The sequence below is a fragment of the Chiloscyllium plagiosum genome, chromosome 9, assembly GCF_004010195.1.
Source record: "Chiloscyllium plagiosum isolate BGI_BamShark_2017 chromosome 9, ASM401019v2, whole genome shotgun sequence".
Classification (NCBI taxonomy): domain Eukaryota; kingdom Metazoa; phylum Chordata; class Chondrichthyes; order Orectolobiformes; family Hemiscylliidae; genus Chiloscyllium; species Chiloscyllium plagiosum.
In genome coordinates, this window is record NC_057718.1 from 23,876,552 (window position 1) to 23,899,070 (window position 22,519).

A 22,519-nucleotide genomic window follows, 5' to 3' on the forward strand; every position below is an offset into this window, starting at 1 on the left:
AGAGGATTGATGAGAGGATGTAATCTATATGGACTTAAGTAAGATGTTCAATAAGGTTCCTCATGGTAGACATATTAGCAAGATTCGGTCACATGGAATAGAGGAGAACTAGCTAGTTTTGTACAGACCTGCCTTGAAGGTACAAGACAGAGGGTGCTGGTGGAGGAGCATTGCTTTTCAGACTGGAGGCCTGTAACCAGTGGTGTGCAACACAAATCACTGCTGGGTTCAATGCTTTTCATCATTTATATAAATGATTTGGAAATGAACATTGGAGGTATGATGAGTAAGTTTACAAATGACACCAAAATTGGAGGTTTAGATTACATTACAGTGTGGAAACAGGCCCTTTGGCCCAACAAGTCCACACAGACCCGCCGAAGCGTAACCCACCCATACCCCTACATTTACCCCTTACCTAACACTACAGGTAATTTAGCATGGCCAATTCACCTGACCTGCACATCTTTGGACTGTGGGAGGAAACCGGAGCACCTGGAGGAAACCTACGCAGACACAGGGAGAACGTGCAAACTCCACACAGTCAATCACCTGAGGCGGGAATTGAACCCGGGTCTCTGGCGCTGTGAGGCAGCCACGGTGTAGTGGACAGCGAAGAAGGTTACCTCAGATTACAACAGGATCTTGATCAGATGGACCAATGAGCCAGGAGTAGCAGATGGAGTTTAATTTACATAAATGTGAGATGCTGCATTTTGTAAAGGCAAATCAAGACAAGGCTTATACACTTAATGGTAAGATTCTGGGGAGTGTTGCTGAATAAAGAAACCTTGGAGTCCAACATGAAGTCTCAGGTAGATAGGTAAGTGAAGAAGGCGTTTGGTATGTTTGCCTTTATTGGTCAATGCATTGACTATCGGAGTTGGGATTCAAGATTAGAGTCATGCTGGAAAAGCACAGATGGCCAATCAGCATCCGAGGAGCAGGAAAATCCTGCTCATTCCTGAAATGTCAATTTTCCTGCTCTTCGGATGCTGCATGACTGTCTGTGCTTTTGCAGTACTACACTAATCTTGACTCTAAATTGCAGCATCTGCAGTACCCACTTCCTCCTATAGGAGTTAGGAGGTCATGTTACGGCTGTACAGGACGTTGGTTTTGGAATACTGCATGCAATTCAGGTCTCCCTGCTATAGGAAGGATATTGTGAAACTTGGAAGGGTTCAGAAAAGATTTACAAGAATGTTGCCAGGGTTGGAGGGTTTAAACGATCAGGGGAGGCTGTATAGTCTGGAGCTGTTTTCCTTGGAGCATCGGAGGCTGAGGCTGAGGGGTGAGCTCATAGAGGTTTATAAAATCATGAGGGGCATGGATAGGATAAATAGACAAGTCATTTCCCCCAGGGCGGGGGAGCCCACAACTAGAGGGCATCAGTTTAAGGTGAGAGAGGCACGATTTAGAAGGGTTCTAAAGGGCAACTTTTTTCATGCAGAGTGTAGTGTGTGTATGGAATGATCTGCCAGAGGAAGTCATAGAGTCATAGAGATATACAGCATGGAAACAGACCTTACAGTCCAACCTGTCCATGCCGACCAGATATCCCAACTCAATCTATTCCCAACTGCCAGCACCTGGCCCATATCCCTCCAAACCCTTCCTATTCATATATTCATCCAAATGACTCTTAAATGTTGCAATTGTACCAGCCTCCACCACATCATCTGGCAGCTCATTCCATACATGTACCACCCTCTGCATGAAAAGGTTGCCCCTTAGGTCTCTTTTATATCTTTCCCCTCCCACCCTAAACCTATGCCCTCTAGTTCTGGACTCCCTGACCCCAGGGAAAAGACTTTGTCTATTTACCCTGTCCATGCCTCTCATAATTTTGTAAACCTCTGTAAGGTCACCCCTCAGCCTCCGACGCTCCAGGGAAAACAGCCCCAGCCTGTTCANACCTGCGACTCCACTTTCAAGGAGCTATGAACCTGCACTCCAAGGTCTCTTTGTTTAGCAATACTCTCTAGGACCTTACCATTAAGTGTATAAGTCCTGCTAAGATTTGCTTTCCCAAAATGCAGCACCTCACATTTATCTGAATTAAACGCCATCTGCCACTTCTCAGCCCATTGGCTCATCTGATCAAGATCCTGTTGTAATCTGAGGTAACCCTCTTCGCTGTCCACTACACCTCCAATTTTGGTGTCATCTGCAAATTTACTAACTCTACCTCTTATGCTCGCATCCAAATCATTTATGTAAATGACAAAAAGTAAAGGACCCAGCACCGATCCTTGTAGCACTCCACTGGTCACAGGCCTTCAGTCTAAAAAACAACCCTCCACCACCACCCTCTGTCTTCTACCTTTAAGCCAGTTCTGGAGGCTGGTAGAATTACAACATTTAAAAGGAATCTGGATGGATATATGACTAGGAAAGCTTTGGAGGGATATGGTCCAAATTCTGGCAAATGGACGAGATCTATTTCGGATATCTGGTCGACATGGATGAGTTGGACAGAAGAGTCTGTCTCTATGCTGTATATCTCTATGACTGTATGATCTTACCTCTTTTATATTTTATTTTTACCCCCCTCACCGATATTGTTTTGTTGACTTAAAGTCAGTTTCTCTATCGATTATGTATCTGTATTTATCATTTAAATTGTGCTCCCTTGTTCTTCAGATGGCAATCATCATTTTTTTAAGTAGGTGTATACACTTGAAAAGCATCCTTCAGTGCATTTTCACCATGCATTCCGTCATGTCAGTTACTTCAGATGTAGCAAACACTTCTGTGTGATTGCATTAGTATTCCAAGATCATGCCACACATTCTTGACTTTCAGATGACGTCTTGAAAGATTAAAGGTGTGGGATGGGAGGAGGATCATGTGATTCCTCCATACGTGGTGGCCATGTCATTCAATTCAGTTCACTTAAAAAAAAACTTGATAGGTAAGGACACAAATAACTCCAAAAGAAAACTATCAATTCATTAATTTCCTGTCAATTCATTAATTTAATCAACTTTTTCCTTTCACTTGAGATTTTCTATTTAATTGCACTAAGGTGAGTTACCCATTCCCAGTGTGTCACTTTTACCCTGTTACTGTTAGTTTCTTCTCAATAATTATCATTCTATCCGATTCACAAGCTCTAAAGAAATCTTACTGTCCTGTTTAAATAGAAAGCATGTCTTTATCATATCTTTAAAACAGAAATAAAGCATTAATGAGTGAATATAAATATGACCAAATTCTGTTTATTCTTTGTTAGAAAAAATGCATACAGTTTTCTTAAAATTAATTGGCTCAATTATGCATGACATTTCTTTCTTTTGTTTCCCCAAATTCTGATATGGCAGTAACAGACTTGAGGCTTTCTTTTGTGTACAGCCTAGCAGTGTCGTGGGATGTCATCGCAAGCAATTTTTCCCACTGTTTAATGCAAATTAAAAGCATCTACTCTGTCTCCATTGGCTGTTGTTTCGAATTAAAATTAAACAAACAAATATATTTCTCTGCTTGAATCTCAGTTAAGTTTCCTGATGCCTGCTTGAAATAACAACGTATCAAAGTATTTTATCAATTGAACTTTCAGAATCAATTCTGTCCAGGCTTGGTGGTTTTGAACAGTGCATTTATATTGGAGACTTAAGTGATTGAAGTCATTTCAGGGTTCTCCCTTTCTCAAAGACTTTGTCTTGGAAAGACTCTCGCTGTGCCCTTGAATCCTCTTTTAAAATCACCCCAAAAAAATTCAGTTAGGCTTTGGAGGAAGCCACATAGGTTCACAATGCCCAAATATATCTGTTAATTCTGAAACCCAAAATGTAGTCCTGTCAAAAATCATATGTCTAGCCAGACAGAAGATGTACAGAGAGATTTAAAAACTCTCAATAGATGGAGTGAACTCTCTACTGCTCTGAGAAGGCGCAGGGTTTAATTCACCAGGTGATGTCATGTCACAGTCTGTTTTTAGGTCCTTTTCATTTGTATCTCTGATTTACATTTTTTGTTTCTCCTGGAAACTAAAAAAAGGAATCAATTTGGATGTCTGCCAGGTTTTCACTTATTTGTATGCTTTGAGAACATGTTTTCTACAGCACAGATTTAAAAAAAATTAATATTGAAAAGTAAAGTTGACACCTTTTGTGAACCTTTGTCTAAACATTTGATTTCTTCCACAAATCAATTCTGAAGTTTTGAATTAGCGTACAGCATTCTCTTTTACCAAAGGTTTGATCTGAAGATAAGATATGCTCTCTAAGAGTAGACAATAGACAACAGGTGCAGGAGTCGGCCATTCTGCCCTTCAAGTCAGCACCACCATTCATTATGATCATGGCTGATCATCCTCAATCAGTATCCTGTTCCTGCCTTATCCACATAACCCTTGATTCCACTATTCTTAAGAGCTCTATCCAACTCTTTCTTGAAAGTATCCAGAGACTTGGCCCCCACAGCCTTCTGGGGCAGAGCATTCCATACACCCACCACTCTCTGAGTGAAGAAGTTTCTCCTCAACTCTGTTCTAAGTGGCCTACCCCTTATTTTTAAACTGTGTCCTCTGGTTCAGGACTCACCCATCAGCGGAAACATGCTTCTTGCCTCCAGAGTGTCCAATCCTTTAATAATCTTATACGTCTCAATCAGATCCCCTCTCAGCCTTCTAAACCCAAGGGTATACAAGCCCTGTATTCTCCTAACATCCTCCTCACATTTCACCCTGCCACCCAGTTTTGTGTCATCAGCAAATTGCTAATAATACTTTTAATACCTTCATCTATATCATTAATGTACATTGTAAAAAGCTGCGGTCCCAGCACTGATCCCTGCGGCACACCACTGGTCACCGCCTGCTATTCCGAAAGGGAGCTGTTTATCACTACTCTTTGTTTCCTGTCAGCCAACCAATTTTCAATCCAAGTCAGTATTTTGCCCCAATACTATGTGCCCTAATTTTGCTCACTAACCTCCTATGTGGGACTTTATCAGAGGCTTTCTGAAAGTCCAGGTATGCTACATCCACTGGATCTCCCTTGTCCATCTTCAGAGTTACATCCTCAAAAAATTTCAGAACATTAGTCAAGCATGATTTCCCCTTTATAAATCCATGCTGACTCTGACCTATCCTGTTACTGCTATCCAATACACTTCAACTTTCACTGGAGACCCCTCTAACCACATGAGGGAATATGAATATTTGTAGATTTGTGCTGGAACAGTGCTGGAGGGTCTCTGGGGGGGATCCTGAAGAAGGGTCACTGGACCCGAAATGTTAACTCTGCTTTCTCTCCACAGATATTGCCTGACCTGCTGAGTTTCTCCAGCTATTTCTGTTTTTACTGCTAGGTATCTTTCCCACCTTTGATTCATGGAATGGTCGGATTAACGTATGAGGAGAGGTTGAATTGGTTGGGATTGTATTTGCTGGTGTTCAGAAGAACGAGATGGGGCAGGGAGTAATGTCATAGAAACATCTAAAACTCTAACAGGACTAGAACAGGATAAATGCGGGAAGGATGTTAATGACAAGTAAGTGTGGAACCAGGAGTCACAGTCTAAGGATGTGCATTAAACCATTTAGGATTGACATGAGGGGACATATCTTTTCCCAGTGAGTGGTGAGCCTCTTGAATCCGCTACCATAGAAAGCAGTCAATACTAAAATATTGTGTGTTTTCAAGACTGAGTTGGATATAGCACTGAAGTGATCAAAGGGTATGGGAGAAAAGCAGGAACAGGTTTAGATGATCAGCCATGATCTTACCGAATGGTGGAGCAGGCTTGAAGAGGCAGGTGACATATTCCTGCTCCCGTTTTCTCTGTCTCTATATATTTTCAGTCTTTAGCCAACTCTAACCAGTCGGCATTGTACTCCAGCTTTGCCTCATTAGATTGGAAAGGTAGAGCAAAGGGCTGAGCACTTTCAATAATGCCCCCGACCCATATCAGCTGGAATTGTTTGCACTGTTCCAGGATGTTCAAGACCTCCTGGCCTCTTTTCTGAGATAACTGTCACGTCTTTCTCCTTGTTTGCCAATTTCTGCCAGGCTTTTTCTTTGTTATTGGTGATTCCAACTGTATTCAACTTGATGGCAAGCGACCCTTGTCTTGAACACCGTCAAGACTCGTGTGAGCATTTTGCAAAGTTTGGGCAGGGATCTCGGATAATGGTTAGTGTTAGGTTGTAAATTCTGTGTGATTGTTCATGACGTGTGTGCATAGGAGGAAGAGGGGGTAGGAAGCAGACATTTTCTTCTTGTCAGGTTCTTCCACATCCTAAAGCTATTGCAATGGAAACAGTCAATGTGGAGGCTCCTTCTTTGCACAGGGTTCTTTTGAGGTCCAGACATCTGGCATTACATCTACATTAGTATTTCCTGAACTCCTGCAAAGCTTATTACAAACCTGTCCCCAGGCTGTGTTAGCCCAATGGATCAACTTTCAGAGCACTGTTTTACAGTCTTGCATACCCACTGTCCTATTGACTGATGGCTGGAGTCTTTTCAGTAAGAGGCCGACTGTGAGATATAGGTTCAATGGAGAGAAAATTGAATCAATGTGGATGGAAATTAGAAATAGTAAGGGGAAAAAAGTCAATGACAGGCGTAGTCTATCGGCCACCAAATAATATCATGGTGGGGCGGCCAATAATCAAAGAAATAACCAAAGTATGTAAAATTGGTACAGCAATTATCCTGAGCGATTTTAATCTACGAGTTGATTGGTCAAACCAAGTCGACCAAGGCAGCCTTTAGGAGGAGTTCATAGAATGTATCAACAACAGTTGCCTCGAACAATATGTGATGGAACCTCCAAGGGAGGAAGCTATTCTGCATCTAGTGAACAGGCAGCTGGGAGGATCTGTTTGAAATCCTCACTCTCTAACTCTGAGTGTTCACTTCTAAACATTTCCTATTTCAGCACAAGGAGAAGGATATCATAACTCACACGCATTGTGATTCCCAGTTCTTCCCTGAAGGCCCTAGTCTTGGCTAGTGACGGGGTCAATGTATGCTTCTGAACTCTTCTTTAATCGCAGTGGGAGTTCCATCCTAACTTCTATCTTGCTCAGTTTTCCCTAAAGCTCTTGTGACTACGCAGACAGGCCTTGTTTGGCCATTCAGGAGAGGCACAGCAGAAGGATGCTTGTTTCCCAGTTTGTATTAAAGCCTCTGGTCCTATTAACAAGAAAATAAGTCATGACTGCATTTTTGTAACTCGGAGCTGTCGAGAAGTTTATAAGTTTGGCAATTAAAGGGATAAGGTCTGCCTCTGGGGAAGCAATGCTTGTTTGTCAAATAATTCTCTCAGAGCACGCCTTAAATTCCAAATGAAAAGAAACAAAAGAACTGCAGAAGCCGAAACAAAAACAGAAATTGCTGGAAAACTCGGCCAGTCTGGCAGCATCAGTGGAGAGACAGCAGAGTTTTGGGTCCGGTGTCTCTTCTTCAACCCTTGAATCATGTCATTCCCATTCTGAATCTCACATTCACTGGTCATAATTCAGTGTCTAATTTCAAATTTTCTCTCTGTTTTTGTGGCATGACTCATTACATGATTCAATCTCCCATTTTAAGTGAGTGTATAGGCTGTCAATTTTCTTTTGTAACCTTGTAACTCATTCCCTAGACTCCTTGTATTTTCTGTTTAGCTGCATGGCACACACATGGGCACTATGGGCCAATTTATTCCAGACTTTCTTTCCTCTTCACCTTACCCTTCTGAACATCCTGAGAAAGTCTATCTAAAATAGGCTCATAATCTCCATCTCAGTTTTCTTACTCTAGAACTCCAACAGTTAAACTTTCCAGCAACCACTGTCCAGCACCATGGCAAAGTCATTGATTTAAGTGTGAGTTACTCAACACACATTTAGTTGCAATCTAATACTGCTGCTTCCCAGTTTCTTAAGATAAAGCCTCAACTTAGAACATAGAACATAGAACGTTACAGCACAGTACAGGCCCTTCGGCCCTCGATGTTGCACCGCCCTGTCATACTAATCTGAAGCCCATCCCACCTACACTATTCCATGTACGTCCATATGCCTGTCCAATGATGACTTAAATGCACTTAAACTTGGCGAATCTACTACCATTGCAGGCAAAGCATTCCATACCCTTACTACTCTCTGAGTAAAGAAACTACCTCTGACATCTGTCTTATACCTATCTCCCCCCACTTTAACGTTGTGTCCCCTCGTGTTTGCCGTCCCCATACTTGGAAAAAGGCTCTCCCTGTCCACCCTATCTAACCCTCTGATTAGCTTGTATGTCTCAACTTCTGTGAATCCAACTCCTGACAATACTGTTGATTTTAGGGTGTTCACGATCATAGGCCCCTGATACAGGCAGTCCCAGATTTGTAGCAGTTTCCTGATAGTTGATTGAATTTGCTAAAATGCAGCCATTTAGATGTGTACTTTAGTTAATTAGGCAAAGAAAGGAAACTCATTGCCTGTGACAGATGAGAAAGCTTCACTAATCATGAAACTGTCCTGTCAGATGGAAAAGTATGGACAGTGCATTTGCAACTCTTACTGTCTTCTGAATCATAGAATCTCTATAGTGCAGAAGAGGCCAATCAGCCCATCAACTCCCTACTGACCTTTGAAGAGCATCCCACCAAGACCTACCCCCTTCACCCTATCCCTGTAACCCTGCATTTCCTATGGCTAATCCACACAGGTTTAAGGGGGAACCATAACTTTCAACAAACCCAAAGGTGACAAGGCAGACATCTCATTGGAATGATACACATTGGTCCTCGTAGAGAAAGTCAATACAGGGATCCTACTGGTGGGTGAGGTCCCAGCTGCCCACATTAAACCCAACCATTGTGACTAGACTTGAAGTTTTACAACTAGCTTTGGCGATTTCTACAACAGAAAAAGCGCCATGCTAGTTTTTTTTAATGGAGAACTGAGAAATTCCACAACTTATTACTTTAAGAGAACAAAGGAATAAGTCCTCACTGATATTTGTCAAGCAGTTCTGCAACTTAGAAATGCAGATAATATTCTCACAGGATTTTGTGCAATATTCCACTTACACAGTGCTGATTCAGGCAATGCAAATACCAGCGACTGTTTTTATTCTCTAGTCTTACTGACATGGCTGATTTAAGTAAGGCATGTTAAATAGCTTTGTTTCATCAGTCTTGGCAGACGGATTAGCCTTGCCGCAGTCTCTAATGGCTTAGATTTTTCTGATGGTGTCAGAATAGCATGTAGAATTGACACCCAGTGTCACCTGCCATCTACCTGAACTTTTATTGGGTCTCTGAGTTCAGATGGAAATATAAACTTCAACCACATACTATGCATACATATCGCAACAGGTGTTCCTGCCTCTGGCTGCTTTATATGTAAAGGAAGGAAAGAATAGAAATACTTACATTTGCATAGTGTCACTTTTAACCTCAAGAAGCCATCACACGCCATTGAAGTGCAATCAATATTCCAGTATTGGAAAAACAGGACAGCCAAGTTGCAAAGCAAGGTCCTACAAACAACAATCAACTTATAACTGCATAATGGAAGAAAATGAGGGCTACATTCTTGTTACCAATTTAACAGCAATGAGCGTTGTTGCTGGTGACTATAAGAAAGGAGTAGAATGGGGTGGAAAATTAAAGCAATAAAGCTTTCCAGCTTTATGAAGTTGCAGAATCACCATTTCTATCCTAAACTGATCACAGGCTTGCAGCCCTGCTCAAATCGGTCAGCTGAGGCTGCCGGGCTCAGTCTCAGGAAGGGTCACTCGACTGGAAACTCTGATTTCTCTCCATTAGATGCTGTCCAGACCTGCTAAGCTTTTCCAGCAATTTCTGTTTTTGTTATCAGTCTCCCACATGCCATTCTAGAAATATGGGACAAAATGTGTTCCTTAAGGGTTACAAAACAAGTATAGTAATGAACAATGCCTTCACATAGGACAGTTGGTCATGCTGACTGGATAAGAAGTCATGAAGCAAACTTGTTTATGTGATGTATAACAGCCAGGATAAATTTTGGAGGCACAGTACAGCTAGAGCAGAGTTCTTTGCCACAACTTCCCAGTAAACCTACACAGACACATGGAAATTTCCTTTACAAAGAAGAATGAATGCAAGTCTGAAAAGGGTGTGCGAGAGCAGCCAGGGGAGAAATTATAATCTCTGTTTTGTTTCAAGTTTGATGCAGAAATGTGATTGCAATGCTTAGGGTTAAGTCAGCAGGATTTGTTAGATTCAAATTAGATCAGTGGATGTCAGCACCAGTTTGGGAGAAACAAAGTGATACTTAAATCCCATTTCTAAAGCAAATTGCAGGCCAGTACTTCAGGAGATGTGAGATGGACAAGAATCAATATTTGTATGTGAAAGCGCTTAAAAGATTTACAGGAAAATCAGTTCAGAAATGAAAATTTGTTAATCTGGTTCACAGTTTGATATTGGGCATTCTATGGGGCAACTAAAGGACACAATATAAGAAATAATATCCTAACATACTTATTGACATGGGATGAGATGAAATGCAGTGCTGGAGGGCGGAGGTACAGACATTATGACAGGAATTTTCCAGACAGAAGAAGTTTGGAAACCCAAGAAAACTTGTGATTTTCCAGCATTTCTAAAGCTCATCTGTTTAATTTCCAGAGGACATGTAGGCAAAGCCTCCACTAATATTTATTCTTGCTGTACAGTAGCACTTTGCATCATTTATCTTGGCAGTAGAGTGTGCAATTTATTAATTACAAAGCATATGCAAGCTGAATTGTAAATTTTGTTTTCATTAATCTTACAACCTACAAACATTGGGACTCTTTCAGATCTAATTGGAATCTACCGGGTGGTACATCCAGATTTGGGTGTAGGACCATTTGGCGCAGCCATTTTGGCGCGAGCGATTCAGCGTGGCCTGTTTGGCGCAGCCCATTTTGCCACTGACCCATTTAACTGCAGAACTATTTTGGCGCAGCTCATTTTCAGGCTTCGTTAAAAGCATTAATGAAAGCAGTAAAAATAAAAGTAATGTTTATCCTCATTAGTAAAAGAAAAAAAAAGAAATAAGGTAAATACTAAAAATCTAAAATATGACATTTATTCAAAATTATGGGCAATCCCTCATAAATACTCAACATCATTTCTCTCACTAAATCGTCTTACGAGTGTTTGTAATTTGAGTTTTGCAAATGTCCTTCCTCTCACATCTTCAAAATTTTGTTATCTTATCAGCAGCATATCTATGAAATATGTATATATAGCCGTCGTATGAGCACTTTTCCTTTCCACATTTTGACAACAAAATTGTTGATGGTATTTTAATGGGTTATATTTTATTTTAATAATAGCTACAAACTACTGATTAACTATAAACTATTGGAAAACGTATATCTGCGCCAAAACAGTTCTGCGCCTAAATGGGTCTGCGCCAAACAGGCTGCGCCAAATCGCTTGCGCCAAAATGGCTGTGCTGAGTGGTCCCACTCATCCAGATTTCTACGGATTTGCATTGAATTCATTCTTTTTTCTCTTTTCAGCTCTCTTAAAGTGACAGGAATAAAATAATATTGTAAATATTTTGTTCATCAACTGATTCTGTGCTTTAAGGATTTATTTCGTAATTAATTACGTTCTTCATATATTCTATCACCAGCATATTTTATGTCTTTCTACTACATCAATTGGACAGACACAAAATACCATACATCATTCTGCATACCAACTCCAGTAATTAAAATCTGCCTGGAAACAAACATGTCAGAATAAAAGGCCACATTTAACAGAGAATCAGTATTTTAATTGCCTGCATCACTGAACAGATGGGATCCAGCTAGGTCTCCCTGCACGTAATGACAGAGCACAAAGGGACATGGTATCAGAGCTTATAGTAAGTGTGCTGACTTCCAGCTGCTGTCAATTTCAGAGGACTGGAGATTAGTTGTAGTGGCAATTACACTGAATGTCAACCACAGACCTTTCAAGGGCACCTTGTCCAATGCTCGGCTCATGATATATAGTTAATACTTAAGTGCAAATTTGCAAGCAGAGCTACAGTTGTCAATGCTGTGCTTTTTAAGCTGGAACCTGACTCAAAAAGCTTCACACAGGAGTATTTACAGCACTTGTGTGGGTGGTTGCCCTTCATCTGCATTATTGATGGCGGCTGCACATAGATCTTAGAAGATTATTACAGACACATTCATTGTTCATGACATCTGAGCAGAAGTTAAGGTCAGCTCGTATGCTTTACCAGCCATCAATTCCTGAGGTGAATGTCCTGCAATTCATACACAAAATAACAACCAGACCTTGCATTATCTTTTGTGCTGTCCTTTACAAGAGAGTAAACTGTTAGATTTCTGGGCACTAAGGCAATTGAGGGTATGAGGTTAGGGCAGGAAAATGGAGTTGATGGAGAAGGCTTGCAAGGTTTTGTTTGAATGTCAGAGCAAGTACATTGTGCTCTGGTCCTGAGCTTATTATTTTCTTATGATCTTCAGAGGAAGGAAACACAATATGACTTATTGATTTGATGAGTTTGACCAAAGTGTGGGTTTTGAATTAAATTTTAATGTAATTGGATTTCATTACCAATAACTTTTGGGAGTGTCAAATGAAGAAGAGTTCAGCATCTTGGGCCAATGCTTTTGGAGTTCCAATGAATAAGAGATTACCTTAGTTACACTAAGATTCTATGGGGGCTTGTCAGGGTGGATGTTGACTGAATGTTTCTGCTTGTGGGCAATTCAGAACAAGGGCACACAATTTAAAAACAAAGCCCCCCATTTAAGACAATGATGAGGAGGAATTTCTTCTCTTATATCATTGCTGATCTTTGGACTTCTCTTCCCCATGGAGCAGTAGAAGCTGAGGCATTGGACGTACCCAAGGTTGAGCTAGACAGTTTTTGGTCTGCAAGATAATCAAGGGTGATGGCAGGCAAGAAGGCAAATATGGCCGCAGTCAGATCAAATGCACCTTATGTCAAATGCATCATATTAAAAACTGGAGCAGATCAAAAAGCCAAGTGAGCTGCCGCTGTACCTATTCCTTATGATCTTATTGATGTCAAGTTTTTGTTTTTGAACATCTTGGAACATTTTACAACATTACGAGTGCTATATAAATGTATATTGTTGTTGGAATGAGCTATTGATGTTGCCAATATTGCTTCTGACTTATTGCCCCATTTGGAAAGTGTGAATTGGAAATTTACCCCTCAACTTTGTGAGAGATTTTTTTAACAAACTCACTTCAATTTGTTTTCAGAGCGGAGCTTTGCAGAGGGAGTAGATGTAACTTTCAGGTTTATATATGTTAATAAATTACTGTAGAGTTATACAGCCTAATCCAAATAATTAAAACCCTGACATACGCTAACCTATATCAATGATCCAGTCTGATTCCTCCTGAAATCTATTTCCCTCTCTTGACAAAAATGATTTAAACACAGGAATGCCTGTACCATTACAATGTTTGAAAAGCCATGCTCCTCAATCACTCTCTGTTCATGGTTATGCTAAACATACACCATATATTGAAATCATGCAGACACAAATGTCAGAAAATGAGAAACTGAAATTTATGCTCAAATAAATTGATGTGGGAAAAATAAACTCAGAAGGCCACAGTCAAATAAATTGTGGGTTCCTATTTGTTCAGCCATCGAGAAACCTGTAAATTAATGAATCCTATTGTCTACCCTTTCACAACATGCTTAAGAATTTTCTTGAAGCCGGAGTCAACATAATTGTTATATTCCGTAGGGAGCTCCATAATAGGAGATTGTTGCATGTTCCATAATATAGACTTGAAGTACTACTTCAAGCATAAGTTGGCAGTCTGCCTGCAGGACAGTATAAAAGGCTGCCATCAATGGGAATGTGTATACTGTGAAGAGAAACCGCATGTGTCATGCACTAGAAGACCCCTCTTTTGTTTATGTGCATAAGCTATAAGTCAGTTCATACTGTTCAGTTATTTTGAAATATTCCTTGTGAGAATTGCACCTAGTTTCCTCAGTCCTCTCAGTTTCCTCACTTATTTTATAGCGGATGCTTACTCGGGTGGGGGGTTAGGATAATTTCGTAAGCTGTTTGGAGCAGTGTAGTGCTGCAGTGACCTGGAACTCCAAGCTGTTCTACAGACAGAAAGGCACAATTCCCCAGACAGAGATCTTCAAATGCTGCTGCAGGGTCCACTTCATTGCTCCATCACACTGCCTGGAACTTTTTATGAAACCCTAGCATGGTTACAACACAGAAGAAGGCCACTCAGCTCATCATGTCCATGCCAGCCCTCTGCTCATTCCACAGCTTTGCCCAAGGTCCTTCTCATTTTCAGCATTTCCAATTATCGAATATTGTTTGGAAAGCTAGAATTAGATTTAGCTCCACCAAACATCCAGGTAGTATATGCTGGATAATAATTACTCATTGTGTGACAGAACTATTCCTCATATTGTCCTGGGATCTTTTATCAATCATTTTATTAACAGTGCCTCCTTGTTGCTAGCTTTCCATTAACGGGATCAGTTTCTCTCTCTCTCTAATCTATCTAGAACTCACAAGGTCTGCATCACTTCCTCTGAACCCTGAACAGACACAGAGCATGCTGGAGAAATTCAGAAGGTCCGTCAGCATCTGTGGAGAGAAACAGAGTTAATATTCTTGGTTCAGTATAACTTTTCTTCAGGGTTCAGGTACATAATTCTTTGAAGTTTGCATCACAGGTAGACAGGGTGGTTAAGGTGGTGTTTGGCACACTTGCCTTCATTGCTCAGATCATTGAGCATAGGAGTTGGGATGCCATGTTGAGGTTGTACAGGATGTTGGTGAAGCCTCTTCCTGAAAACTGTGTCCAGTTCTGGTCGCCCTGTTATATGAAGGATATTATGAAGCTAGAGAAGGTTCAGAAAAGATTCACCGGGATGTTGCCAGGAATGGAGGGTTTGATTTATAACCGGAGGCTGGATAAGCTGGGATGGTTTTTCATTAGAGCATATGAGTTAATGGGTGACCTAATGGAAGTTTATAAAATCATGAGGGGAATACATAAAATGAATGGCAGGTGTCTTTTTTTCCCTGGGATGGGGGATTTCAAGACTAAGGGGCATATTTTTAAGGTGAAAGGAAAAAAATTTTAAAAAGACATGAGGGGAAACGTTTTTACGCAGTGAGTGGTTTGTGTGTGGAATGAACTTCCAGAGGAAGTGGCGGATACGGGTACAGTTGCAACATTTAAAAGATGTTTAGATAAGCACATGAATAAGAAATGTTTGGAAGGATAAGGGCCAAGCGCAGGCCGGTGGGACTACTTTAGTTTGGGATTATGGTCAGCATGGACTGGTTGAAACAAAGGGTCTGTTTCCATGCTGTATGGCTCTAGACTCTATAACTGAACTCTATTCTTCCAAGTTCTGACTTCTTCAGAAGAAGAGTCACATCAAGCTTGCAATGTTAACTTTGTTTGTTTTCTCCACAGATGCTGCTAGATCTAGAGTTTCTTCAGCATTATTCTTTGTGTTTGTTTCAAATTCTCAGCACCCACAGTACTATTTATCCCTAAGGAGAAGAACCCAAGCTGTTCTACTCTATCCGCACACCTCAAGTCTCTCAATCTTGGAACCACTCTCATCAATCATTTCTCCAATGTTTCTAAATGTTTTTACATTATTTCTGAAGTTCAATTCTCATCATTGGACACAATACTCCAATTGAAGTCAAACCAGTATTTTATAAATGGTCATGATAATGCCCTTGTTTTTAGTGTGCAATGTCTCTGAACCCTGGATGCCAAATGCCTTTTTGACCACTTGCTCAATCACAGTCACCTTCAACAACTTATGCATGTTGAACCCCCAGTCACTATATTCCTGTATCTCTTTTAGAATTGTTGCTTTGACTTCAGATTTTCTTCAATTACTCTTCCTAACAACATGAATCTCTTCACACTTCTTCGCATTAAGTTGCATTTATATGTGCCTGCCCATTCTTTCAGCCTTCTTTTTCCACTTGAAGTATATCACTACCATCCCAGTTCACAATACTTTCAAGTTTTGTGTCATTTGCAGTTTTTGAAATTGTACCCTATTCACCCAAGTTCATGAGATATTGGAGCAGAATTATGGCATTTGGCCCATTAAGTCTGCTATGCCATTCATTCATGGCTGATATGCTTCTGAACCCATTTTCCTGCCATATCCCTTCAACCCATTACCAATGAAAAATCTGTCTTACTCCTCCTTAAACTTACCCACTGTCCCAGCATCTACTGCATTTTGGGGTAGTGAATTCCATAAACTCACAACCCTTTAGGAGAGTCATTTCTTCTTAACTCTGTTTTAAATTTGCTACTCCATATCCTAAGACTATGCCCTCTAGTCCTAGAACCACAAGAGGAAGCTGCCTCTCCTCATCTATTTTACCCATTCCTTTTATTATCTCGAATATCTCAATTTGATCTCCCCTCATTCTCTAAATTCCAGAGAAGTCTAGGTCAATGATACATATCAAGGGATGCAATAGTTTTAGTACCATGGGGAACTGCACCATGTACCTTTCTCTGGTCTGGGTAACAACTGTTCACTGCTACACCCTGTTTCCAGTCACCCTCCAATCCCTGTTGCCACTGTCCCCTTTATTCCATGAGCTTTAACTTTCCTTCGAAGCCTTTTATGTTATGTTATGTCAAAGATGGTTTTTTGAAAGTCAATTTATGTTACTTCAATTGCATTCTCTGATCACCCCTCACTGTAATCTCATGAAAAAAATGTCAGCAAATTAGCTGAACATGATTTACCTTTCACAAATTCACATTAGCTTTGATTATCTGATTCTCACTTATCCAACAGTTAATTTTGTCTCAGATTATAATATTTGAAAGCTTCCCTATCATTAAACTGATTGGGCTGGTTTATTCTTATCCCCTTTTTCGAACAAAAGTGTAACATTTCCAGTTTTATTAATATCCCTCTGGCACTATTCCAATTTCTAAAGAAGATTGTAAGATTACTGCCTTTGCAGCCTCCTTTTTTCCCTTGTTTCCACTAGCATCCTCAGATACATCCCATGCATACGTGGTGAATAGTTAAATTTAAATACACTAGCACACGGTGCAAAATTCCTGTTTAATTGCAGCAAACATATGTCAGAAGAGCTGGAATATCAAGAAGGAAAGTCTTGTCCAATGTTTCATTCCTTTAAAGCGTTGGTGGGTGGCTGCTAAATTAATTGCCAATTTATAAACCACCAAACTTAACTTTGGAGAAACACTTATAGAGTCATAGAATTTCACGGCACAGAAGGAGGCTATTTGGCCCACATGTCTCTATCAGAATTAAAGGATCACCAACATTCTCGCCCTGTTAATTTGGAGGAAAAGTTTTTTCATGTAGCACCACTCCTTCCAGAGATCTATGTTGATTCACTAGGAAACAAGCAGGAGACTGGAAGAACACAGCATCCAACTTACTGCTTGTCTACCTTGGATTTCATCTGCATCTGCAGATTTTTTGTCTCTCCCTCTAGTTCTGATCCACCAGGAGAGCCAGAGATGTACATTATTGTCTGTACAACTAAAGCCACATTCTTCAATCATGTCAATGAAGAAACTCCCCACAATCTATATTGAAATTGGCCTGTGGCATTACCTGGGGATTTAACATGAGTGTGTGTCTTGTTGTTAAAAGCTTCCCTGCATGAGCAAATTTCTCTTCCATGATGTTCTTGAAGGATTCCCCTACTTGTATATATTTTATTTTTGTGGTTTGTTAGAAATGTGAAGGTGACACTGGAAGTGTGATAGAGCGTTGTACTGAACGATTGTATATGGCAAAATATAGCAGACATTTCAGCACTGATGCTCATGGATGAGGCTTTGCTGTTTTTATTCTTTGAATAGAACCAATCTTTATTCTACTTTCTTCTTCTGTTTCTTTTGCAGAATATGCCAGAAAGCCACAATGATCCCTGACTACAACAGCACAGTATCCTCTTTCTTCTTCAATTCCAGCTTCTTATGGAACCGTGATTCACAGAGTGGAGCAGTTCTTGGCAGCAGGCCAGTAGACCGAAGTGCCAATGGCTTGTTCAGATCAGCCGTACTTTCTCCCACCACTTCACTGGAATCGAATAGGTCTGTTCTAAGTAATAGTACAGTTGATCCCCTCGGAGGTCACACTGTTTGGCAAGTTGTTTTAATCGCCTTCTTAACAGGAATACTTTCTTTGGTGACAATAATTGGGAATATTCTGGTTATAGTCGCGTTCAAGGTGAACAAACAATTAAAAACGGTGAATAACTACTTTCTCCTAAGTCTCGCATTTGCAGATGTGATCATTGGAGTGATTTCAATGAACCTGTACACAACGTACATCATAATGGATAGATGGGCTTTAGGAAATGTAGCTTGTGACCTGTGGCTTGCTATTGACTATGTTGCCAGCAATGCCTCTGTCATGAATCTTCTAGTTATAAGCTTTGACAGATACCTATCAATTACTAGGCCACTTACCTACAGAGCTAAACGAACTCCCAAAAGAGCTGGGATAATGATAGGGCTTGCTTGGATTGTTTCATTTGTGCTCTGGGCCCCTGCTATTTTGTTCTGGCAATATTTTGTTGGTGAGAGAACAGTGCCACCCGATGAATGTTTCATACAGTTTTTATCTGAACCAATAATTACTTTTGGTACTGCCATTGCTGCATTTTACTTGCCTGTCACCATCATGACAATTCTGTACTGGAGAATTTACAAGGAAACTGAAAAACGCACCAAAGAACTGGCAGCTCTCCAGGCCTCAACCACTGACATGGAAACCATCCATTTTGTCCATCAAACGGGCAGCTCCAGGAGCTGCAGCAGCAACGAACTGCAGCGGGCAGAAATGAAAGAGCAAAGGAGGCTCAGGAGGTGCCGCTTTTGGGCAGACTCAAAGACGTGGAAGTCCAGCACCGAGGGGGAGCAAGAGGGAAGCAGCAGCGATAGTTGGAATAACAATGATGGCGGTGGCTCTTTAGATCATTCCGCTTCATCTGACGAGGACGATGTCGTGCCGGAAACACGAGCTATTTACTCCATCGTGTTAAACCTACCTGGACTGAAGACGGCTGCTAGCCTCTCGAGATCCACGAATGCCAATAACATTGACCTTTGCAGTGATGAACTCGCCAAGGCAGATAATAGTGTAAAGGAAAGGAAGTTCCAGTCGCAGGAGTTCAAGGACCCAGATGAGCAAGGCAACAGCTTTCACCAGCATTTTGCCAAGCTTCCTGTTCAGTCACTGCCATCAATCCATTCCTCAAAGACTTCTAGAGGAATTGCATCTTTAGCAAAATCATCCACTTCTATGTCTCTCAGAGAAGCCACAGTTGCTAAAGCATTTGCTTCCAAAACAAGAACTCAGATTACAAAGCGTAAAAGAATGTCACTTGTAAAAGAAAAGAAGGCTGCGCAGACACTCAGTGCAATTTTGCTTGCCTTTATTATTACGTGGACACCTTACAACATAATGGTACTGGTGAACACATTTTGTGACAAATGCATTCGCGATTCACTGTGGCAACTAGGTTATTGGCTGTGCTACGTCAATAGCACTGTGAATCCCATGTGCTATGCACTGTGCAACAAAACCTTCAGAAACACTTTTAAAATGTTACTGCTTTGTCACTGGGGAAAAAGAAAAAAACGCAGGCAACAGTATCAACCAAAACAAGCTGTTATTTTCCATAAAAGGATCCCATGCGAGGCTTCCTGAAGCTACCTTCTTCAGATTGTAATTGTTTCTGTTTGGTATCAATTAACAGCTTTGGTCAAGAGCATACAGGCTATCAGTGTTGTGAGCACATGGCTAAAGTATACGCTGCTTTGTATTATGTGTCGGATGGTGTTTACATGATGTAGACAGCAGTACCAGTATTTAACTAGTGTTGATGTATTTAAATTGTATAATTTTGTCTTTCTGTTCATATAAAGTCCATGTATGCTTTTGCTTAATATTTATTTAACTTGAATATACTACTTAAGTCCTTGATGCTATTATCTCATGACAGCAACTATGATACTGGATTTTTCATCCTAAACTGCGAGAGTAATGTCATAAGCAATCATGTGGGAGTACAGCATTTGAATACTGCTACAAAGAGAGATAACTTGCTCAAGCTTTTCATTTGCACTCATTGGGACAAACACAAGAATGACAAATTTCAATCAATTACAACAGAAAAAGAGATGCTGATTGACTGACACTGATTGGCTAAGGCATTGATGTGGTAGGACGTATTGGCTTCCCAGGGTTCTGGGTTCTTCAAAAAAGGCATCAGGAAAAGATACAACGGCAAGCAATGGAGTCCTTTTACAGTAGATCATTGCATCTATCGATAACCATTGACACCCTGATCCTCCTCCTGGTAGTTTTGTTTCTTTTGCTGTCAGCTAAAATTAAAGTCACTTTCTCTTTGGAAATACCTCGGTAAATCAGTGTTCACCCTACCAATCAATCAATCATCACTCTTTTCTCCCGTAGGATTAATTGTTTGAAATTTGACATTCATGGGCTTGTCCTGAAGACCACAAGACCAAATGTTTCAGCAAGTTGTCTTTTCAGCAATAGTCAAGTGTTGCCATCCTCCAATTTTCACAACTGGTTCCTCTCATTATCCCTCACCTTGCACAAAATTACCCTTTCACACTTCTTGAAGTCGCTTACTGCCCTATGTTTTCAGTGTAGAAAGGGTGTGGATTGGACTGTATAATTGACTTTGAGCTAAGCTCCAATGTGATATAGTTTAGTGGGAAAGAACTGGTTCTGCTAAGAAAAAAAAAATTGTCTTCCTGTTCACCCAGACAAAAGTATATTCTCTGTGACCAAAATACTTTCTGCATCAGAGGCCAACCACAAACCCATGCAAATTAACCCAATAACAATTGGAGTTAGAAATTGAATTTATTTGGTTAAGAAGTCCCCTATTCTCTTCCATCAACCCCCAGACTGCTAACTGTGATTTATCTTTGGTGTAGGAAAACCAAGTTATTGACACTATTATGAAAAAGGTTTGACATGAAACATGTTGAACTTTATGTGGTATCTGTATTCTTTGGTATAATTCATTTAAAAAGGACAATCGAAAACCAAAAATTGCGAGAGAGGATTTTATATGATGCATATCTATTTTAACTCAGATTATGTATTCAAACCAAAAACAAAGTATTCTGGGCCTAAATTATTGCCATTGCAGAAGAAAATCAAATTGACGATCGACTTTTAAATATACAGTCTACATTTAACTCCCCTTTTAACTGAGAGCCATTAACATTATGTGATTCACCTTTAATTTTGGACCCATTATAGTAGTTCCAAGTTCAAGAAGACTTTATAAAAAAAAGTAAAAAGAATAAACTTTTTAGTGTTCATACTTAGTGCCGAGCCCAAAAGGATAGTATTGTAAAAATGATGACTTTTCACATAACTCAGTGTCAACATATAAGAACACTCCATTGTAATTTAACCATCTTTTTGTATGATATTGTAAAATTTAGTAAATGAGACTGCTAGTTTAATTCAGTTCTATAACTTGACATGTCCATTTACATATTGAATGTAATGTTCTATCAACTGGTTTTATAGCGGCAATAAAGTCATGCAAAATTTTATAAAAATCTTTGTACTATTACTGGTGATAGAATAGGGTTTTTTCCTGAACTAGTCAGTTGTACAGGTAACATTAGAGAGAAAAAAAATCCACTTCTATTTGAATAAGAATAGAAATAGGGAAAATCAAATAGGCTTGTTTATTGTGAAATCCCATTGCTGAAAACAATCACACCAGGTGGATAAACCTCACCAAGCTCTCTTCATTTGGAACATAGGAGCATGAGTTGGCCATGTATGCTGCAGTTCAATGAGATCACGACTCATTTGAAAATTAACCTTGTCCCATTTTGCTTCATACCCCTTGTTAACAAAACTCCATCAATTTCAGAATGAAATTGAACAATTGATTTAGCATCAATTGCCAGTTGTGGAAGAGCACTCCAAATTTTTACCACCATTTAGTACAGAATTGTCTCCTAATTTCTCTCGTAATTGCAAGAAGAACAGAAAACACAGGAAATATTAAAACATCTGTGAAGAGAGAAACAGAGCTAACATTTCGGGTCAGTGACGCTTTGTCAAAAGCTGAGGATATGTTGAGTATTCCAGCATTTTCTGTTTTTATTTCAGAATTCCATTTCTTGCAGCATTTTGGTTTTGTTTCATTCCTTTGAGTTCTTGTCCTAAATTATAGTCACTAGTCCTAGCCTTATGAAGAAGCAGAAACTGTTCATTTTTATCTACTTTATTTGTTGTTCTTGATAGCTTGAAAACTTGCAAAATTGGTCAGTAAGCAGCTCACAGTCAGACGACATTGAAGTGAGATGAAACAGTGAGTACTTGGAAATTTGCTTCAAAGTGGTTCCAACATGTATGGTTATTTGGATCGAAATTGTGTGCAAGGGTATGGGAAAGAAGCAGGAGATTGGCAATAGATCTGATACTTGTTTGAAGTGCAGATATGATGGGCCA

General features: G+C 40.1%; 1 protein-coding gene across 6 annotated transcripts in view; it reads left to right on the forward strand.

The window, feature by feature from the left end:
- The window catches only part of LOC122552699 (muscarinic acetylcholine receptor M3-like), a 335,328-nt gene extending 313,722 nt beyond the window's left edge, over nt 1–21,606 (forward strand). For 5 of the 6 annotated variants that reach the window (XM_043695575.1, XM_043695577.1, XM_043695573.1 and 2 more), the window contains exon 4: nt 17,899–21,606. In XM_043695575.1, the coding sequence (XP_043551510.1) occupies nt 17,918–19,711 (1,794 nt within the window). In that variant the 5' untranslated portion in view covers nt 17,899–17,917 and the 3' untranslated portion in view covers nt 19,712–21,606. Of the gene's footprint in view, nt 1–14,515; nt 14,657–17,898 lie in introns of all 6 variants that reach the window. The other variant, XM_043695579.1, reaches the window with a different exon arrangement.
- The last annotated feature ends 913 nt before the right edge of the window (nt 21,607–22,519 follow it).